The sequence below is a fragment of the Pantherophis guttatus genome, chromosome 12 (genome assembly GCF_059756535.1).
Source record: "Pantherophis guttatus breed Tessera chromosome 12, ASM5975653v1, whole genome shotgun sequence".
Taxonomy (NCBI): Eukaryota; Metazoa; Chordata; class Lepidosauria; order Squamata; family Colubridae; genus Pantherophis; species Pantherophis guttatus.
The window spans coordinates 14,174,343-14,189,952 of NC_142074.1; the positions used below are offsets into that span (position 1 = coordinate 14,174,343).

At 44.8% G+C, this 15,610-nt stretch overlaps 1 protein-coding gene across 2 annotated transcripts in view; it reads right to left on the reverse strand.

Annotated features, from left to right (window-relative positions):
- MID2 (midline 2) overlaps nt 1–15,610 on the reverse strand; it is a 197,194-nt gene that overhangs the window by 41,996 nt on the left and 139,588 nt on the right. For both annotated transcript variants that reach the window (XM_034424069.3, XM_034424070.3), the window contains exon 4: nt 7,663–7,770. In XM_034424069.3, coding sequence (XP_034279960.1) covers nt 7,663–7,770 — 108 coding nt within the window. The remainder of the gene's footprint in view (nt 1–7,662; nt 7,771–15,610) is intronic.

Here is a 15,610-nt window from a genome sequence, read left to right on the forward strand (position 1 = left end):
AAAAATCATGCTAGGACTTATTTTCCGGTTGGGCCTTATTTTGGAGGAAAGCGGGTAGATGATAGATAGATAGATAGATAGATAGATAGATAGATAGATAGATAGATAGATAGAAAGATAGATGGGTGGGTGGGTGGGTGGGTGGGTGGGATGGATGGATGGATGGATGGATGGAGAGAGAGAGAGATTGATAGATAGATAATGGATGGGTAGGTAGGTAGGTAGGTAGGTAGGTAGGTAGGCAGATCGATAGATCGATAGATCGATAGATCGATAGATCGATAGATAGATAGATAGATAGATAGATAGATAGACAGACAGACAGACAGACAGACAGACAGACAGACAGACAGACAGACAGACAGACAGACAGACTGACTGACTGACTGACTATCTGCAGGCAGGCAGGCAGGCATCCAATCCCCCACCCAAGCAGGAGACCCTACACCATTTCTGACAGATGGCAGTCCAGTCTCTTCTTGAAAGCCTCTAGTGATGAAGCTCCCACAACTTCTGAAGGCAACTCCTGTTCCATGGGTTGATTGTTCCCACGGTCAGAAAAAAATCTCCTTATTTCTAGGTTGAATCTCTCCTTGATCAGTTTCCATCCATTATTCCTTGTCTGGCCTTCAGGTGCCTTGTGGTGTTCTTGCTTTGCTTGACTCAGCTTAAACTAAAACCAAGTGCCCTGTGACGAAATGGGGTTGAGGGGTACCCCGGACCGTGAACCAGCTCATGAGTAAACACACTGAAACTGAAATGATTCTGACAGAGGCGTCTTGTGTAAAAATATAATTTACTTTAAAACATTTAAAAAGCACTATGTCTTTAAGAAAACACATTAAAAACAAAGTCTTATCTGGGTATGTGAAACAAGGCTATCTCCCTAGATCCCTCTCCACAATACCAAAACAGTTCACGAAAGAATAAAGCTAGCATGAAGGTAAGCAGCTTCGGCGTCGATACATCATCAAGGCAATCATAATGGGAGCAGCACGAGCTTCACAGCTGAAAGTCACCTGAAGTAAAAACAGTTCAAAAAGCAAACATTGCTTGAAGCTTGTGGGAGGAAGAAGGTCCAGCATCAGCAGTCCCGATGATAGCTTGCGTGCTACAAAACAGCAAAAGGCAAGCATCCGTGGGAGTCTCTCTGTAGCGGCATCTGGAGTCCTTATCTGCATTCTTCTCCCATCTGCGGCGTTGCAACAAGCTTCCTGCAGGAGCTGTGCATTTAGGCCTAGATCAGACTAGGCCCAAGTAGCAAGCAAAAGGTCCTTGCTTATATAGGGAGTTAACCTGCAATTAACTAGGGCGGGGAAGGCTTGCAGGTAATTGCCAACAGCAGATGGCTTGATTAAAACCATACTGTTTGTGAGTAGGCAGATAGCCACAGCAATCCTGGAAACACTCGTGACATGCCCCCATCTCTGTGTGCAGCTGTTCCTACAGGACGAGGACCCACCAGAGTTGTGCCTCCTGCTCGAGCAGGGGGTAGGATTAGATGACCTCCAAGGTCCCTTCCAACTCTATTATTCTACGTTCTATGGTTTCCCCAGAGTCATTTGAGCCCAAAGGAACAGTGTACAAGCATGTTGTGGTCCGCCAGCAGCCTGCGGAGCTGGCAGCGGAGTCGGACAGTGAGGAGGCTGAGGAAGAACATGGGCCAGTCCTGGAGGCTGGGGAAGGCCCGGATGAGGGCTCTGCGTCGGAGGCAGAGATGGGGCCAGGGCCCTCTGGGAATGATGTGCGGACTCCGTAGCCTCCAGAGGCTGACAGCAGAGAGGCAGAGGAACAGGAGGAGCCTGTTCCTAGTGCACGCATGAGAAGAGCTGCCAGAAGGCAAGAGCAGCTAAAGCAAAAAAGATGACTCGGGAGTAATGCCAGGAGATGATTGGCCCCTTCCAGAAGACTTAAAAGAACAGGAATGGCTCTTGTGCTCTTTGTGGGAAAACAACGTTGATAGATTTGTTTCTTGTCTTGCTGCATTTATTTCTTGTTGGCGTCTTCTGCTTCTGAACTTTTGCCAAGAAAAGCCTTTGGCAGGTTGCCAAAGTAGACCAAGGTTGGTGATAAGGCTGAACAATTGTGTTATGAAGAATTTGTTTTGAATTAGTTTGGACTATGCTGAGAATGAGTTAATTCTCGGCTGTTCTAATAAAAACTGTTTGTTTAGAACTGATTGGGTCTGATAATACCTACTTGGGCCTAGGTCACAACAGAGCATTCTGCCATTATTTTGCCACCATTGTACATATACATATGTATATACATAACAACATTGTTTTATCCCATCTCTGGTGCAATCCCATCTCTGGTGCAATCCCATCTCTGGTGCAATCCCATCTCTGGTGCAATGTGAATGAAACGGTTTGTGTGTATGGAAGGTTGTAGTTTGATCACAGCTGCCCCTTTCAGAGAGAAATGCACCCTGCATACCAGGGGTGGGTTCTAAAATTTTTTACTACCGGTTCTGTGGGCGTGACTTATTTTGTGGGCGTGGCTTGATGGTCATGTGACAATTCCTTAGGATTTAGCAGAGGCACTGGTCTACCAGGCTTTTAACTGCTTGCAGAGCTGTACCGGTCTACTCATCTGTATTTGGAGGCACTGGTCTACCCATTTATTTTTGGACGCACCGGTCTACTCATTTGTTTTTGGAGGCACTGGTCTAGCCATTTATTTTTGCAGGCACTGGTCTACCACCACACTGCCTTTTATGTATGTATGTATATATGTATGTATGTATGTATGTATGTAATTTATATGCCACCCTTCTCCCAAAGGACTCAGGGCGGCTTACAAAGAACGGAACAAAAATTACATAAACATTAAAAATCCAATTAAAAATTGATTAAAATTATTTAAAATCACCCCTGCGGATCAGCCCATTTGATGAAAAAGCCACGTCTTCAATTCGTGGTGGAAGGAGTGGAAGTCAGGGGCTGTCCTAAGGCCGGTGGGCAGCCCATTCCAGAGGGTCGGCGCTCCCATAGAGAACGCTCTCCCCCTTTTAACACTGATCAGCTGTAGGGCGGCCCAAGAGTTTAAACAGTTCTTTTCCTTCTAGCCGATCAGCTGGGAATCAGGAGGCAGCAATAGATTGGGGGTGGGGCCAAATAAAAGGTAAGAATAACGTGGCGGGGGCAGGGAGGGGTGGGGAGGGGCGGGGGGGCAGAACCGGTTTGGTGATGTCATATCGTCACCGCTACCGGCTCGGTGGAACCGGGCCAAACCGGGAGGAAGCCACCACTGCTGCATACACAGCTCAACTCGATGCCTTCCCAAAGGAAGGATTATTTCTATGCTTTGCAGGGAAGCGGGAAAACATGACAGCAGCTCTCCAAACACTTCCTTGTCAGCTTCTAAATCAGAGTTGAAGTAACTGCCAAGAGCCGGTTGTCAGTCTGAGCCCCACTCTGACAAGTGATGGGAAAGTAGGAGAGACCCATGCCCACGGCTGAAATGTGCCTGCATCTCTCTGTGGGTGCCTGTCACTTCCCTCAAAGAAGGCACGATTAACCCTTGCCCCGATGGCAACCTCAACTCCGTTCCTACTCCCCCTGGAACTTTTACCTTTGCTCTGCTCAAACTTGTATGTGTGTGTTGGCTTGGTTTTGTTCTTTTATACTCTTGCATTCAGGAATCCTAGATGAAAGGCAATACTATGTCTGCAAGCAAACACTGGTTTACAAAGCAAGGAGTCCTTGGTGCTCTCTGAGCTGGGTTGTTTTCTTGCAGATGTTTTATGACCCATCTAGGGCAGCGGTCACCAACTGGTGGTCCGTGGACCACTGGTGGTCCGCAAGAAAATTTTGGTGGTCCGCAGAAAAATTATTTGTATTTTTTTTATATATAATAATTTTTCTATCACGGTGTAACATCACCAAAATATCCATGTATATATACACCAATAATCAGAAAGTAAAAATAGAAAATATTTACAGATTCTTATATACAAATTTACATTTCCAATACTTATTGATTACCATAATTATACCATCATCTATAATTATAATCCAACATTATCCTTTGTCTCTCTCCCATCGTTTCTGGATCCAATCATACCACATGTTCCAACTACTATAAAAATCTGAGTCTCTTTTACCCTTGATCAGTTTTGTAAGTCTGTCAGACCCCGCACATTCCATGATTTTATAAATTATTTTTGAGTCCGTTGGTAAGTCCTCATTCTTCCATTCTTGTGCGAATGCCAGTCTCCCTGCAGTGATTATGTGCAGTATCAGATACCATTTAGTTAATCCAATATTTAGATTTAGATTAGCTAAAATTTTCCCCGGGACATCTCCACAGTGCTGGAAATGTGGGCATAGCAATGGAACCTACTTCCACCAATGGTGGACATGTCCGCTGGCAGCCAAATATTGGATGAAAATACGATGATGACATTATCAGGGCTAGTGTGTGTTTTCTGAAGTGTTTGATGCCCATTTGTGATACCAATAAAGGAGAATATTTGTAGCTCAGGGTTGAAATGAGGGGTCCTTGGTACTCTCTGAGCTTGATGGGTTTTTTTTTTTTTTGGCAGATGTTTCATTATCCCACTAGGTAACATCATCAGTGCTAGCATGAATGAAACATCTGCAAGAAAACCACCAAGCTCAGAGAGGTACCAAGGACTTCTCATTTCAACCCTGAGCTACAAACATTCCCCTTTGTTGGCAAGAATTCACACTCCTCTCTCCTCTCTCTCTCTCCTCTCTCTCTTTTCTCTCTGTCTCTGTCTCTTTCTTATCTCTCTTTTTTCTCTCTCTCTCCTCTCTCTCTCTTTTCTCTCTCTCTCCTCTCTCTCTCCTCTCTTTCTCTTCTCTCTCCTCTCTCTCTCTTTCCTCTCTCTCTGTCTCTCTCTCTCTTCTCTCTCTCCTCTCTTTCTCTTCTCTCTCTCCTCTCTCTCTTCTCTCTCCTCTCTCTCCTCTCTTTTTCTTCTCTCTCTCCTCTCTCTCTCCTCTCTCTCTTCTCTCTCCTCGCTTTTTCTTCTCTCTCTCCTCTCTCTCTCTCCTCTCTCTCTGTCTCTCTCTGTCTCTCCTCTCTCCTTTCTCTCTCTCCTTTCTCTCTCTCTCCTCTCTCTGTGTCTCTCTCTTCTCTCTCTCCTCTCTTTCTCTTCTCTCCTCTCTCTCTCCTCTCTCTCTCTTTTCTCTCTCTCTCCTCTCTCTCTGTCTCTCTTTCTCTTCTCTCCTCTCTCTCTCTTTTCTCTCTCTCTCCTCTCTCTGTCTCTCTTTCTCTTCTCTCTCTCCTCTCTTTCTCTTCTCTCTCTCCTCTCTCTCTCTCCTCTCTCTCTGACTCTCTCTGTCTCTTCTCTCTCCTTTCTCTCTCTCCTTTCTCTTTCTCTCTCTCCAGCTCCAATGCCTGTTTTCTTTCCTACACGACACTCTCACCTAATCCCACCTTAAAGTTCCCTTCAGCATAAAGAGGTCTCTTGCTTACATGCAAGGAACTGTCACTGAGAAAATCAGCGAGAGCCGATATAGGAAAGAAAGCATCCCCAGAAAAAGGATATGCCTGGGAAGGCACAAACAGCATAAATTTTTAAAAAGCCGTCAGCTATATTGTCACAATACCATTAATGAGAGGAGAAATAAAACACAGGGAATGTTATCAAAGATAAAATGGCAAACATTCAAAGGAAGCAGCACTGGATATGATGGTAATATGATATCTTACACCATCCTGTTTCAGTTTTTAGCCAAGGAAAAAAAGATGTAAAACAGAATAGAGAATAACAGAGTTGGAAGGGACCTTGGAGGTCTTCTAGTCCAACCCCCTGCTCTGTCATCCGTGATGACATCCGGGTGGGTGGGCAGAGCCTCCCGCCACCACCACTACCGGTTTGCCCAAACCGGGGTGAACCAGTAGAAACCCACCACTGCACTAAAACAAAGAGATTGGGGTCCCCTGGAATTCATGGACAAGCAGTCCAACCTGGTCCAAGAATAACACTTGTATTCTTGGACGAGTTGACTCTTCCTGCACAGCAGAGGCTTTGCTCTCCTAAGAAATGGATATCTTGGATATCTTCTGGGTTTTCTCCAGCAGAACGTTAAGTACAATGCAGCTGTGCAGAACAATTAGCAGCCTCCTTTCTCCTACCCTGCCAAAATCTGCAGGTAACCCTCCTATTCCTGCCAATCTTGCTCTGCTCTCCTTCCTTCTTCATTACCGGAAAATGTCACAGCCAACGCTATGTAAAAGAAAGGTGCTCATTTCCAGCAAGCAGCAGGCAGACCAGGCTTCAAACAGCTGTTTGCACAAGGAAATGACTCTCCTGCTGAGATTTAATGGGTTGATGGATGGTTCATTTATGCCCAAACTCATCAAGAAGATGATCCGGAGACAGAAAAGTGGGGGCGGGGGGGAGGAAGAGTCAGAAGGAGAGGGAGCTACCAATGCCTGGTGAGAGGAGCATGGTAAAATGTGAAGCAGATTTTAAATCACACACACCCACACCCACAACACCTCAAAAATGCTGCTTTGGTCAAACCCTGCAAGAAGGAAGTCCTCAAGGAAGCATTTCGCCTTATCCTTTCTGGAGAAAGCAACAGGTGGAAACTAATCAAGGCGAGAAGCAACTTAGAACTAAGGTTGAAATTTCCTGACAGTTAGAGCAGTTCATTAGTGGACCGACTTGCCTCTAGAGGTTATGGGTGATTCACAAGGCAGAGAGATTTGTAACACCTATGTAAGAAACATATATATTTTTTCCATTCAAAAACTGATTTGGTACACTTGGTTACTGAAGGAGCTAAGTTTTCTCGGATGGCTAAATTCTTAAGTTGGTAGTTTATGAACTGTTCAGGAATATTAAGTTGATCGCGGTGTATTTGTTTAGAGAATATATTTCTGGGGTGGCCGGTTTGGGGAATCTGACCATAACCACGATACTTATTAAGGATTAAGAGCTGTGATGGCACAGTGGTTAGAATGCACTATTGCAAGCTAATTCTGCTGACTGCCAGCAGTAGTTCCGATTCTCACTGGCTCAAGGTTGACTCAGTCTTTCATCCTTCCAAGGTCAGTAAAATGAGGACCCAGATTGTTGGGAGAAAGATGCTGACTCTGTAAACTGCTTAGAGATGACTGTAAAGCACTGTGATATATAAGTCTAAGTGCTATTGCCCTTCCTTCCTTCCTTCCTTCCTTCCTTCCTTCCTTCCTTCCTTCCTTCCTTCCTTCCTTCCTTCCTTCCCAGTGGTTAGAATGCAGTATTGCAGGATAGTTGCGCCCACTGCCAGCAGTTCGATCCTGACCAGCTCAAGGTTGACGCAGCCTTCCATCCTTCCGAGGTCAATAAAATGAGGACCCAGATTGTTGGGAGCAGTAAGCTGACTTTGTAAACCGCTTAGAGAGGGCAGTAAAGCATCGTGAAGGGGTATATAAGTCTAAGTGCTGTTGCTATTATTGTTGCACTGCATTTTGAAACCAAACAATTGGACAACGGAAGAGTTGATCTTCTGGAAAGTAGTCTATAAACTCATAAAGAGAGCTGGTTTGCCAGCCACACAGGGCACTGAGGTTCTACCACCACAACAGAACAGCTGGCCTAAAGAGAACACTCAAAAATAGCAATAAAGTGGGCTTCCCACTCAATCAGCAGCTTCCATTAACCACTCCAACCCACCCGTCTCCTAACAGCCATCGCTGTCCTACCTTCGTCTCTTTGATCTTGACAGCGATCACTTGCTTACGCTGGCGGATGATGTCCACTAACTTATCGCATTCCTCCATCAGTTTGGCTTCATGCATGGCTGTGTTAACCTAAAGAGGAGAGAGAATGGAAAGGAAGGAGGAACAGGTAAGAATGGAACAGAGTGAGGACTATGTCATGTCTATAGCAAATGCTATAAGAGTTTGGTCTGGTGGTTCAGGCAGTAGGTTAGAAATCAGGAGATCGTCAGTTCTAGTCCCACCTTCGGCATGAAAGCCAGCTGGGTGACTTTGGGCCAATCACCAGGAGACAGAGAGTTCTAGCCCCACTTTAGCCATGAAAACCAGCTGGGTGACTTTGGGCCAATCACCAGGAGACAGGGAGTTCTAGTCCTGCCTTAAGCATGAAAGCCAACTCTCTGACTTTGGGCCAATCACCAGGAGACAGAGAGTTCTAGCCCCACTTTAGCCATGAAAACCAGCTAGGTGACTTTGGGCCAATCACCAGGAGACAGGGAGTTCTAGTTCTGCCATAGGCATGAAAACCACCTGAGTGACTTTGACCCAGTCACCAGGAGACTGTGAGTTCTAGTCCCGCATTACACATGAAAACCAACTCTCTGACTTTGGGCCAATCAGCAGGAGACAGTGAGTAGAACGACTTGCCTTCAGAAGTTGTGAGCGCTCCAACACTGGAGGTTTTTAAGAAGAGATTGGGCAGCCACCTCAGGAATGAAAATTATCTGGGCAACTTTGAGCCAGTCACACTTTCTCTCTCTCTCCCCCCCCTCTCTCTCTCCCCAACCCACCTCACAGGATTGTTGGGGGGGAGGAAGAGGAGGAAGAAGGAATCTTACTGCCTTCTGTTTGCTGCCTTGAGTTACTTATAAACAGTAATAAAGGTGGGATTTTTTTAAAAAAATGCTGCAGGTCAGAACAGCTTATCCAGAGGTGGTATTCAGCCGGTTCATATCGGTTCAAGTGAACTGGTAGCGGAGACTGCAGGTGGCCACCCGCCCCGGCGTAATGCCGTTCTATTTAACCACGTTTTCATGGCCGGGCGCATGTGCGGAAGGCGCACACGCAAGCAAAGCGCATGTGTGGAAGGCACACGTGTATATGAAGCAAGCGTGCATATGCGTGGCGAACCAGTGGTAAAAATATGCGAAACCCACTGCTGAACTTATCATGGCTGGGTTGGAACTGGTGGCCTTCCCAATACTGTGGGCTTACATCTCTCATTGTCCCTCACAGCTGGATGATGAGAGATGAAGTATAGCAACATCTGGAGGGCCACCGCTAGAATAGACACTTGCCATCCAGATCAGAGGAGAAGCATCATTTTTACACTTGACGTGTGTTTTCCCAAACAAAACGATACCACTATTCCAAATGAGGTTTGGGATATATCTGTGGGGTGGCGGGGCAGATTTTGAGAATTAAAACAGCCCTTGGGGGGAAAGGGACAAGCATCACCTCCTTTCCTGTAGCTTGCTTGCTCTCCCCGCTGTCTCCTGAGACTACTTTTCATTTTGAAAAATTGTGCTCCATTACCAACACACACCATACATTCCTGCCTCATATGTAATTTCCCCGTGGTGATTATTTCTCATTGGTCTACTCATCAAAAGCCAAAAGCCATCGGCTGGGTGGAAAAGAGAAGGCATGAGTTACACAAAAAGCTTTTCTGTAAAATTTAAGAAGAGGGCTTTGGGATTGTGGGCGCCTATGTATGCTTGTGATTTAAGTCCACATCATAGTGAATTCCTCAGAGAATATCCAACATACGCATCAGTGGCTGTCTTCAGAATTGCAGATTATTAAAGCATGCTTAGAGCAAGCTCATTCATTCTTATCTTACCAATTTTACATGTTTTTTAAACAATTTTGGTTTCCATCCTCCATTGTGTGCTGACAACTGAAAAGGGGAAGGTTTCCCCTGTCCATTGGTGTCCGATTCTAGGAGGTGATGCTCATCTCAGTTTCTTAGCCAAGGGAGCCAGTATTGTCCGAAGGCACTTCTGTGGGCATGTGGCCAATGTGACTGTATGCCGAAGAGCATGAAATGCTGTTACCTTGTCACTGAAGTGGTACCTATTTATCTGCTCGCATTTGCTTGCTTTCAAACTGCTAGGTGGGCAGGAGGTATGGCAGGAACGGGAGCTCACACCATCAAGTGGGTCTCAAACCCAGACTGTCAGCTTTCCAGCTGACAAGCTATTAGAAATTCTGTTTATATATAGCACCACAGAGCAAACAAACAGTACAGTCACCATGTGCTTTACTGCTCAACTGTATTAACTGTAGCAGGAAACAGGAAACTCTACTTAAAACAAAACAGCATAGAGTATATACCATAGATCCACACTTGTAAACACTGCCATCTACTGGCTGAATACTACTGTAGTTGTTGCATAAAAATACATTCCAACAATGAATTCCCACACAAGCTCAGCGCCTTTAACCAAAACCAAAAACAGTGTCTGGATTCAAAGTTTCATGGCTGCACACATTTGCCCCTTGTTCCCCCTTCAAACATCACAATGCACACAGAATGGAAGAGCTCTATGTTTCATTATACAATTCGTGTGCAAGTTGGTTTGTTTTGTATTGCCACGCTGGTCTCCCTGGCATCCGCAAGTCGTTTGAAGCCAACGGACAGAAGGATGTTTAACACAGGAGAAATTTCCCTCCATGAGTCATTGGCACCACATGCCATGTCATTAAAAAAATGGGCAGCATGAATCTGTTCATTTTTTTCCCCTCCCCAATACAAAAAGGCAGCCTCTGGGGAGGAAGAAAAATAATCATGAAGATTAGAGGAGACAAAAAGAGGACCGTTGTATCTCTTTTCACAGGGGTTCCGACAAAATTAGAAAATGCTAACATTTAGAAAATGTTAACATTTTGCATTGCAGGAAATCCTCCTATATCCATGATGGTGAACCTATGGCACACGTGCCACAGGTGGCACACGGAGCTATATCTGCAGGCATGCAAGCTGTTGCCCTAGCTCAGTTCCAGCACGCATGCACTTGCCAGCCAGTTGATTTTTGGCTGGCCCTGCCCATGCTGCCCCTCCCATCCCAGGAGTCTCCACACAGCCCGTTTTGGACGCCAGGTAAGTACAAGGTTTGCACAGAGGCTCTGGGAGGGCGTTTTCAGCCTCCGAAGTGCCTCGGGGGCGGGAAGCTGTTTTCTCCCTTCTCAGGCTCCAGGAAAGGCTCTGGAGCCTGGGGAGGGCGAAAAACAGGCCTGCCAGGCCCACCGGAAGTCGGGAAACAGGCCGTTACCAGCCTCCGGAGGCTTCAGGGAGGCCTGCTAGGCCCAAAACAGAGTGCAGGGGGGTGGGGGGGTCACGCACGCATGTGTAGGGGGGCGGGGCACATGGGGGGCATTGAATTATGGGTGTGAGCATGCACAAGTGTGCTATTTTGCACGCACACTTTCAGCACCCGAGGAAAAAAAGGTTTGACATCACTCTCCTATATGGTACACAATTAACTACTCAGGAAAGTGGGGAGGAGAAAGCAAATAGATGAGGGAGGGAAATTGCACATTAACTCTTCAACTCTGCCATTGCTGACATTTTTTTTCTCCAAAAGGCCAGTTTTGGAATTTCTAGCTTTGCTAAGAGGGCGTGATCTGTCCCAAGGGATCGAAGACGAGATGCTGAAGTATCTCCTTAATATTAAAACCCTTTCCTGCTGCATCATTTGCTCTTTTTTCTTTGAAGCCTAGCTAGATGGAAGCTCCCTAAAATGTGCGGGGGGGGAGAGAGAAATGCATTTTCTTCAGCTGTGCTAGAAGGGGCAATTGACGGAGCTTAAAACTTGCAAATGAAGTGGAAAACTGCAACCCCGAAGGGAGAATTCTGAAGCTTCCCAATTGAAAAGAAAATTGCAAATCCCATTTGACGTGACCATTACGGGGTTCCGGGTCTAACCAGAGGCATCTGGTGTGGGAGGAGGAAAGGGGGAAAATAAGAGACTGGTGTGGAGATAGAAAGGATGTCTCTTATAAATGCCTGGACTTAAGAGTGAAAAAGCTGAAGCACAGGAATTGCTGAGTGTAGTAGAATGGAAGAACAGGCCTGCTGGATATTTTAGCACGCAGTCTGTTAACATCCATGCAGCAACTGGGATTGGGGTTCTATCCGTGTCTCAAGAAGGGGGGCGCAATGGCTCAGCAGTTAAAGACACTGAGCTTGTCAGCTGGAAAGCTGACAGTCTGGGTTCGAGACCACAGGATGGTGTGAGCTCCCATTCCTGCCTCAGCTCCTGCCCATCTAGCAGTTCAAAAGCATGCAAATGCAAGTAGATAAATAGGTACCACTTTGGTGGGAAGTTAACAGTGTTCCTTTAACTTTTGGTATATAGTCATGCTGGCCACCTGACCACAGAAAGGGACTTCAGACTACACTGGCTCTCTGCCCCCCCCCCACCAAATGAGCACCTCCCTCTAGAGTCAGACTGGACAGGGGGAAACCTTTACCTTGTCTCAAACCCCAAAATGTCTTAAGCCAACGATGTTGGGTTTACGTGCCAAAAATTCAGATAATGCCTACCTCTGCAAGCATGTTACCGCCCATCTTGGGCAAAAAGAGAAACAATTCATAGCAAAGAGTAATACATTCAAGTATTCAATTTATTATTTAATGAATTGATATTTACATAATTGTAAATATGTTTTTGAAATGTCTTTCGAAGAAAGATGCAGGTTGCAGAAAACCTAGAAAATTTGAAAAATGCTCTTGCTTGGTCTTGCAGCCTCTGAAAAGAGCAGGAAAGCACTGCCCCATTCCCACACAAATTTTGGAGTTTCCAGATGCCATGTAAGAGCAGGGCCTTCTTGTGCCGCTTGTCCCTTCTGTCCAAAAGGACTGGAGGCCTAGCATGTCACCAAAAATGACATGGCATGTCATCTCTGACATGCAAGTTCTCCTCATAGGCTAGCTGTCAGAGCTGCCACAAACTCCCTAATTAACTCATGAGCCTCGAGCCAAGTTTTAAAAGAAATACAGTTATTTATTAGGAGCAACATGCTGGCAGCTTCCCAAGTGTAGTCAACTCTGCTGCACATAATTTATGGCTCAACTATGGCTCCTATTCTCCCTCCTCTCAGGCTGTGTCATAAATCACATTCTCCAACAAGGCACTTTCGCAGCCTGTAGAAACCACTCTCATAAACTGGCTCTGATAATCTGAGAGCCAACCTTGGAGGAAGGTATGCGTGGAATGTGCTTGTGAACGTGGCTGCTGGGCTAAAAAAACAATAAATAAAAGTAGGTATAACACGGGGGTGGGCGGGAGGGCCCAGCTCATAGTCATAGAGAACCGGTTCGCTGACGTCACATCATCACCATTACCGGCTCGCTTGAACCGGCCCAAATCGGGAGCAACCCACCACTGCTGCAGAGGTATGTGCCTCTGTCTGTCTGAGTTAGTGAAGGAGCACACAAAGGAATCAATCTATCTTGCCCTACCGAAAGCATAAATTGCAAGCAGCCTAAGAGCTGAAGAGATGCCTGCTTTGATCTAAGAGTCTCAGCCCAAGAGATGAACCTCAATTACCAATAATAATGTTAGGACAGACAAGGCAACTTCAAGGCAAATATAGCTCTTCAACTTCAAAAGGGGAAGGCTGCAGAAAAGCAACATCCACCCTAAGCATGACAAGTTGGCAGGTTCAGGGCTCTGCAAATCTGCAGTTATATCCTAGCAATGTCTGCGGTTAAACTCTAGGCGCTCTCGAAGGGCAAAATTAATTTTAAAATGTGCAGAAAGGCAATGGCCCAGGCAGGCAGGCAGGCAACAGTCCTCATCATTGCTTGATGGCATCGCAAACTAGGAAAGAAGGTGAAGGTTTTCTGAACAAAAGGGCAAAATCCGTAGCTCTGTTTTCTTTTACCGTTTTCGTTTTCAACATTAGAGACGGGCCTTGCTTGAGCCTTTCACTGTGAATCCAGCTGTGGCCAGTGTTTTAATGCTCTGTGCAGAATAACTGCAGAGGTGAGAAGCCCAGCAGCCTTTGATACAGGTTAGCTTCAAGAAATCGTATGGATGATTTCCCCCCCCCCCATGCTGTAATTAAAACCACAGAGATGCAGAAATTGCAATCCAACAGATGGAAATAGAATTCCCTCAAAGGCTGACCCAATTTCACTACCTCATCAAAAATCCATTTTCCTTCTGGCATTTTGAGGCATTGCCTCTTCTTGCTTCCTTTGGTCTGTTGGTCTGTCGGTCTGTCTGTCAGTCATCTCTCTCTCTCTCTCTTTATCAGACAGATAGATGATAAAGGGTCATCTATCTGTCATCTATCATTATCTATCTATGTATCATCTATCTATCTATCTATCTATCTATCATCTCTCTCTCTCAGATACAGTATATATATCTGTCATCAATTTCATCTAATTATCTGTCTGTTTGTCTGTCTATCTGTCATCTGTCTATCATCTCTCTCTCCATGTCTCTCTCTGTCTCTCTGTCTCTCTGTCTCTCTCTCTGTCTCTCTGTCTCTGTCTCTCTGTCTCTCTCTCTCTCTGTCTCTCTCTCTCTCTCTCTCTCTCTCTCTCTCTCTCTCTCTCTCTCTATATATATATATATATATATATATATATATATATATATAATCTATTTCATCTATCATTATCTATCTATCTATCTGTCATCTGTCTATCTATCATCTCTCTCTCTCTATGTCATCTATCATTATCTGTCTGTCTGTTATATATATATAATCTCTCTCTATATCTATATCTATCTATCTATCTATCTATCTATCTATCTATCTATCTATCTATCTGTCATCTATCATTATCTATCTATGTATCACCTATCTATCTATCTATCATCTCTCTCTCTCAGATACAGTATATATATCTGTCATCAATTTCATCTAATTATCTGTCTGTTTGTCTGTCTATCTGTCATCTGTCTATCATCTCTCTCTCTCTCTATGTCTCTCTATGTCTCTCTGTCTCTCTCTCTCTGTCTCTCTCTGTCTTTCTCTCTCTGTGTCTCTGTCTCTCTCTGTCTGTCTCTGTCTCTGTCTCTGTCTCTCTCTCTCTCTCTCTCTCTCTCTCTCTCTCTCTATATATATATATATATATATATATATATATATATATATATAATCTATTTCATCTATCGTTATCTATCTATCTATTTGTCTGTCTGTCTATCTGTCATCTGTCTATCTATCATCTCTCTCTCTCTATGTCATCTATCATTATCTGTCTGTCTGTTATATATATAATCTCTCTCTCTCTCTCTATCTATCTATCTGTCTATCTATCTATCTATGTCATCTATCATTATTTATCTATCTGTCTGTCTATCTGTCTATCTATCTATCTATCTATCTAAAAACTGACACAAGGAAGACATAGTCTAGTCCAGATAAAATTTGCAATGACTTAGGTTTTTCCAAAAATTGTTTTAAAATGATCAGTGGCAAGGATTCTTAGGAAGAATATATATATTATCTATTTATATATCATAATACAAAAATATGAACATTGCAAATTTTATCTGGACTGGGCTACTTTTCCTTGTGTTGGTTTTAATTAGCACAGCATGCTTGCCAATTGATCTCTATAAACACCAAAGGAATTGCAATGAGTAGGCCATTGAGTGGAGGGAGGGACGGATGGATGGAGGGATAAATGGATGGATGGATAAAGGGATGGATGGATGATTTGTATGGGAGAAAGAGCAGAACACGCTAAACACTAGATTAGCCCGGACAAGATCTAAAATACTGAACATCAAAAGGCAGGATAGATTTAAGGGATCTTGCCTGGTATCAGTTGGACCAATTAGACCTAGAAGATAGCTCCACATCTGGTGACTCAGTCCCAAGAAGTGCCTTTTCCTGCCAGAACAGTCTTGGCCTCAGGCCAATCTGTGTAGGTCAAGGTCCTTTTAATCATGGGTGAGGAAAA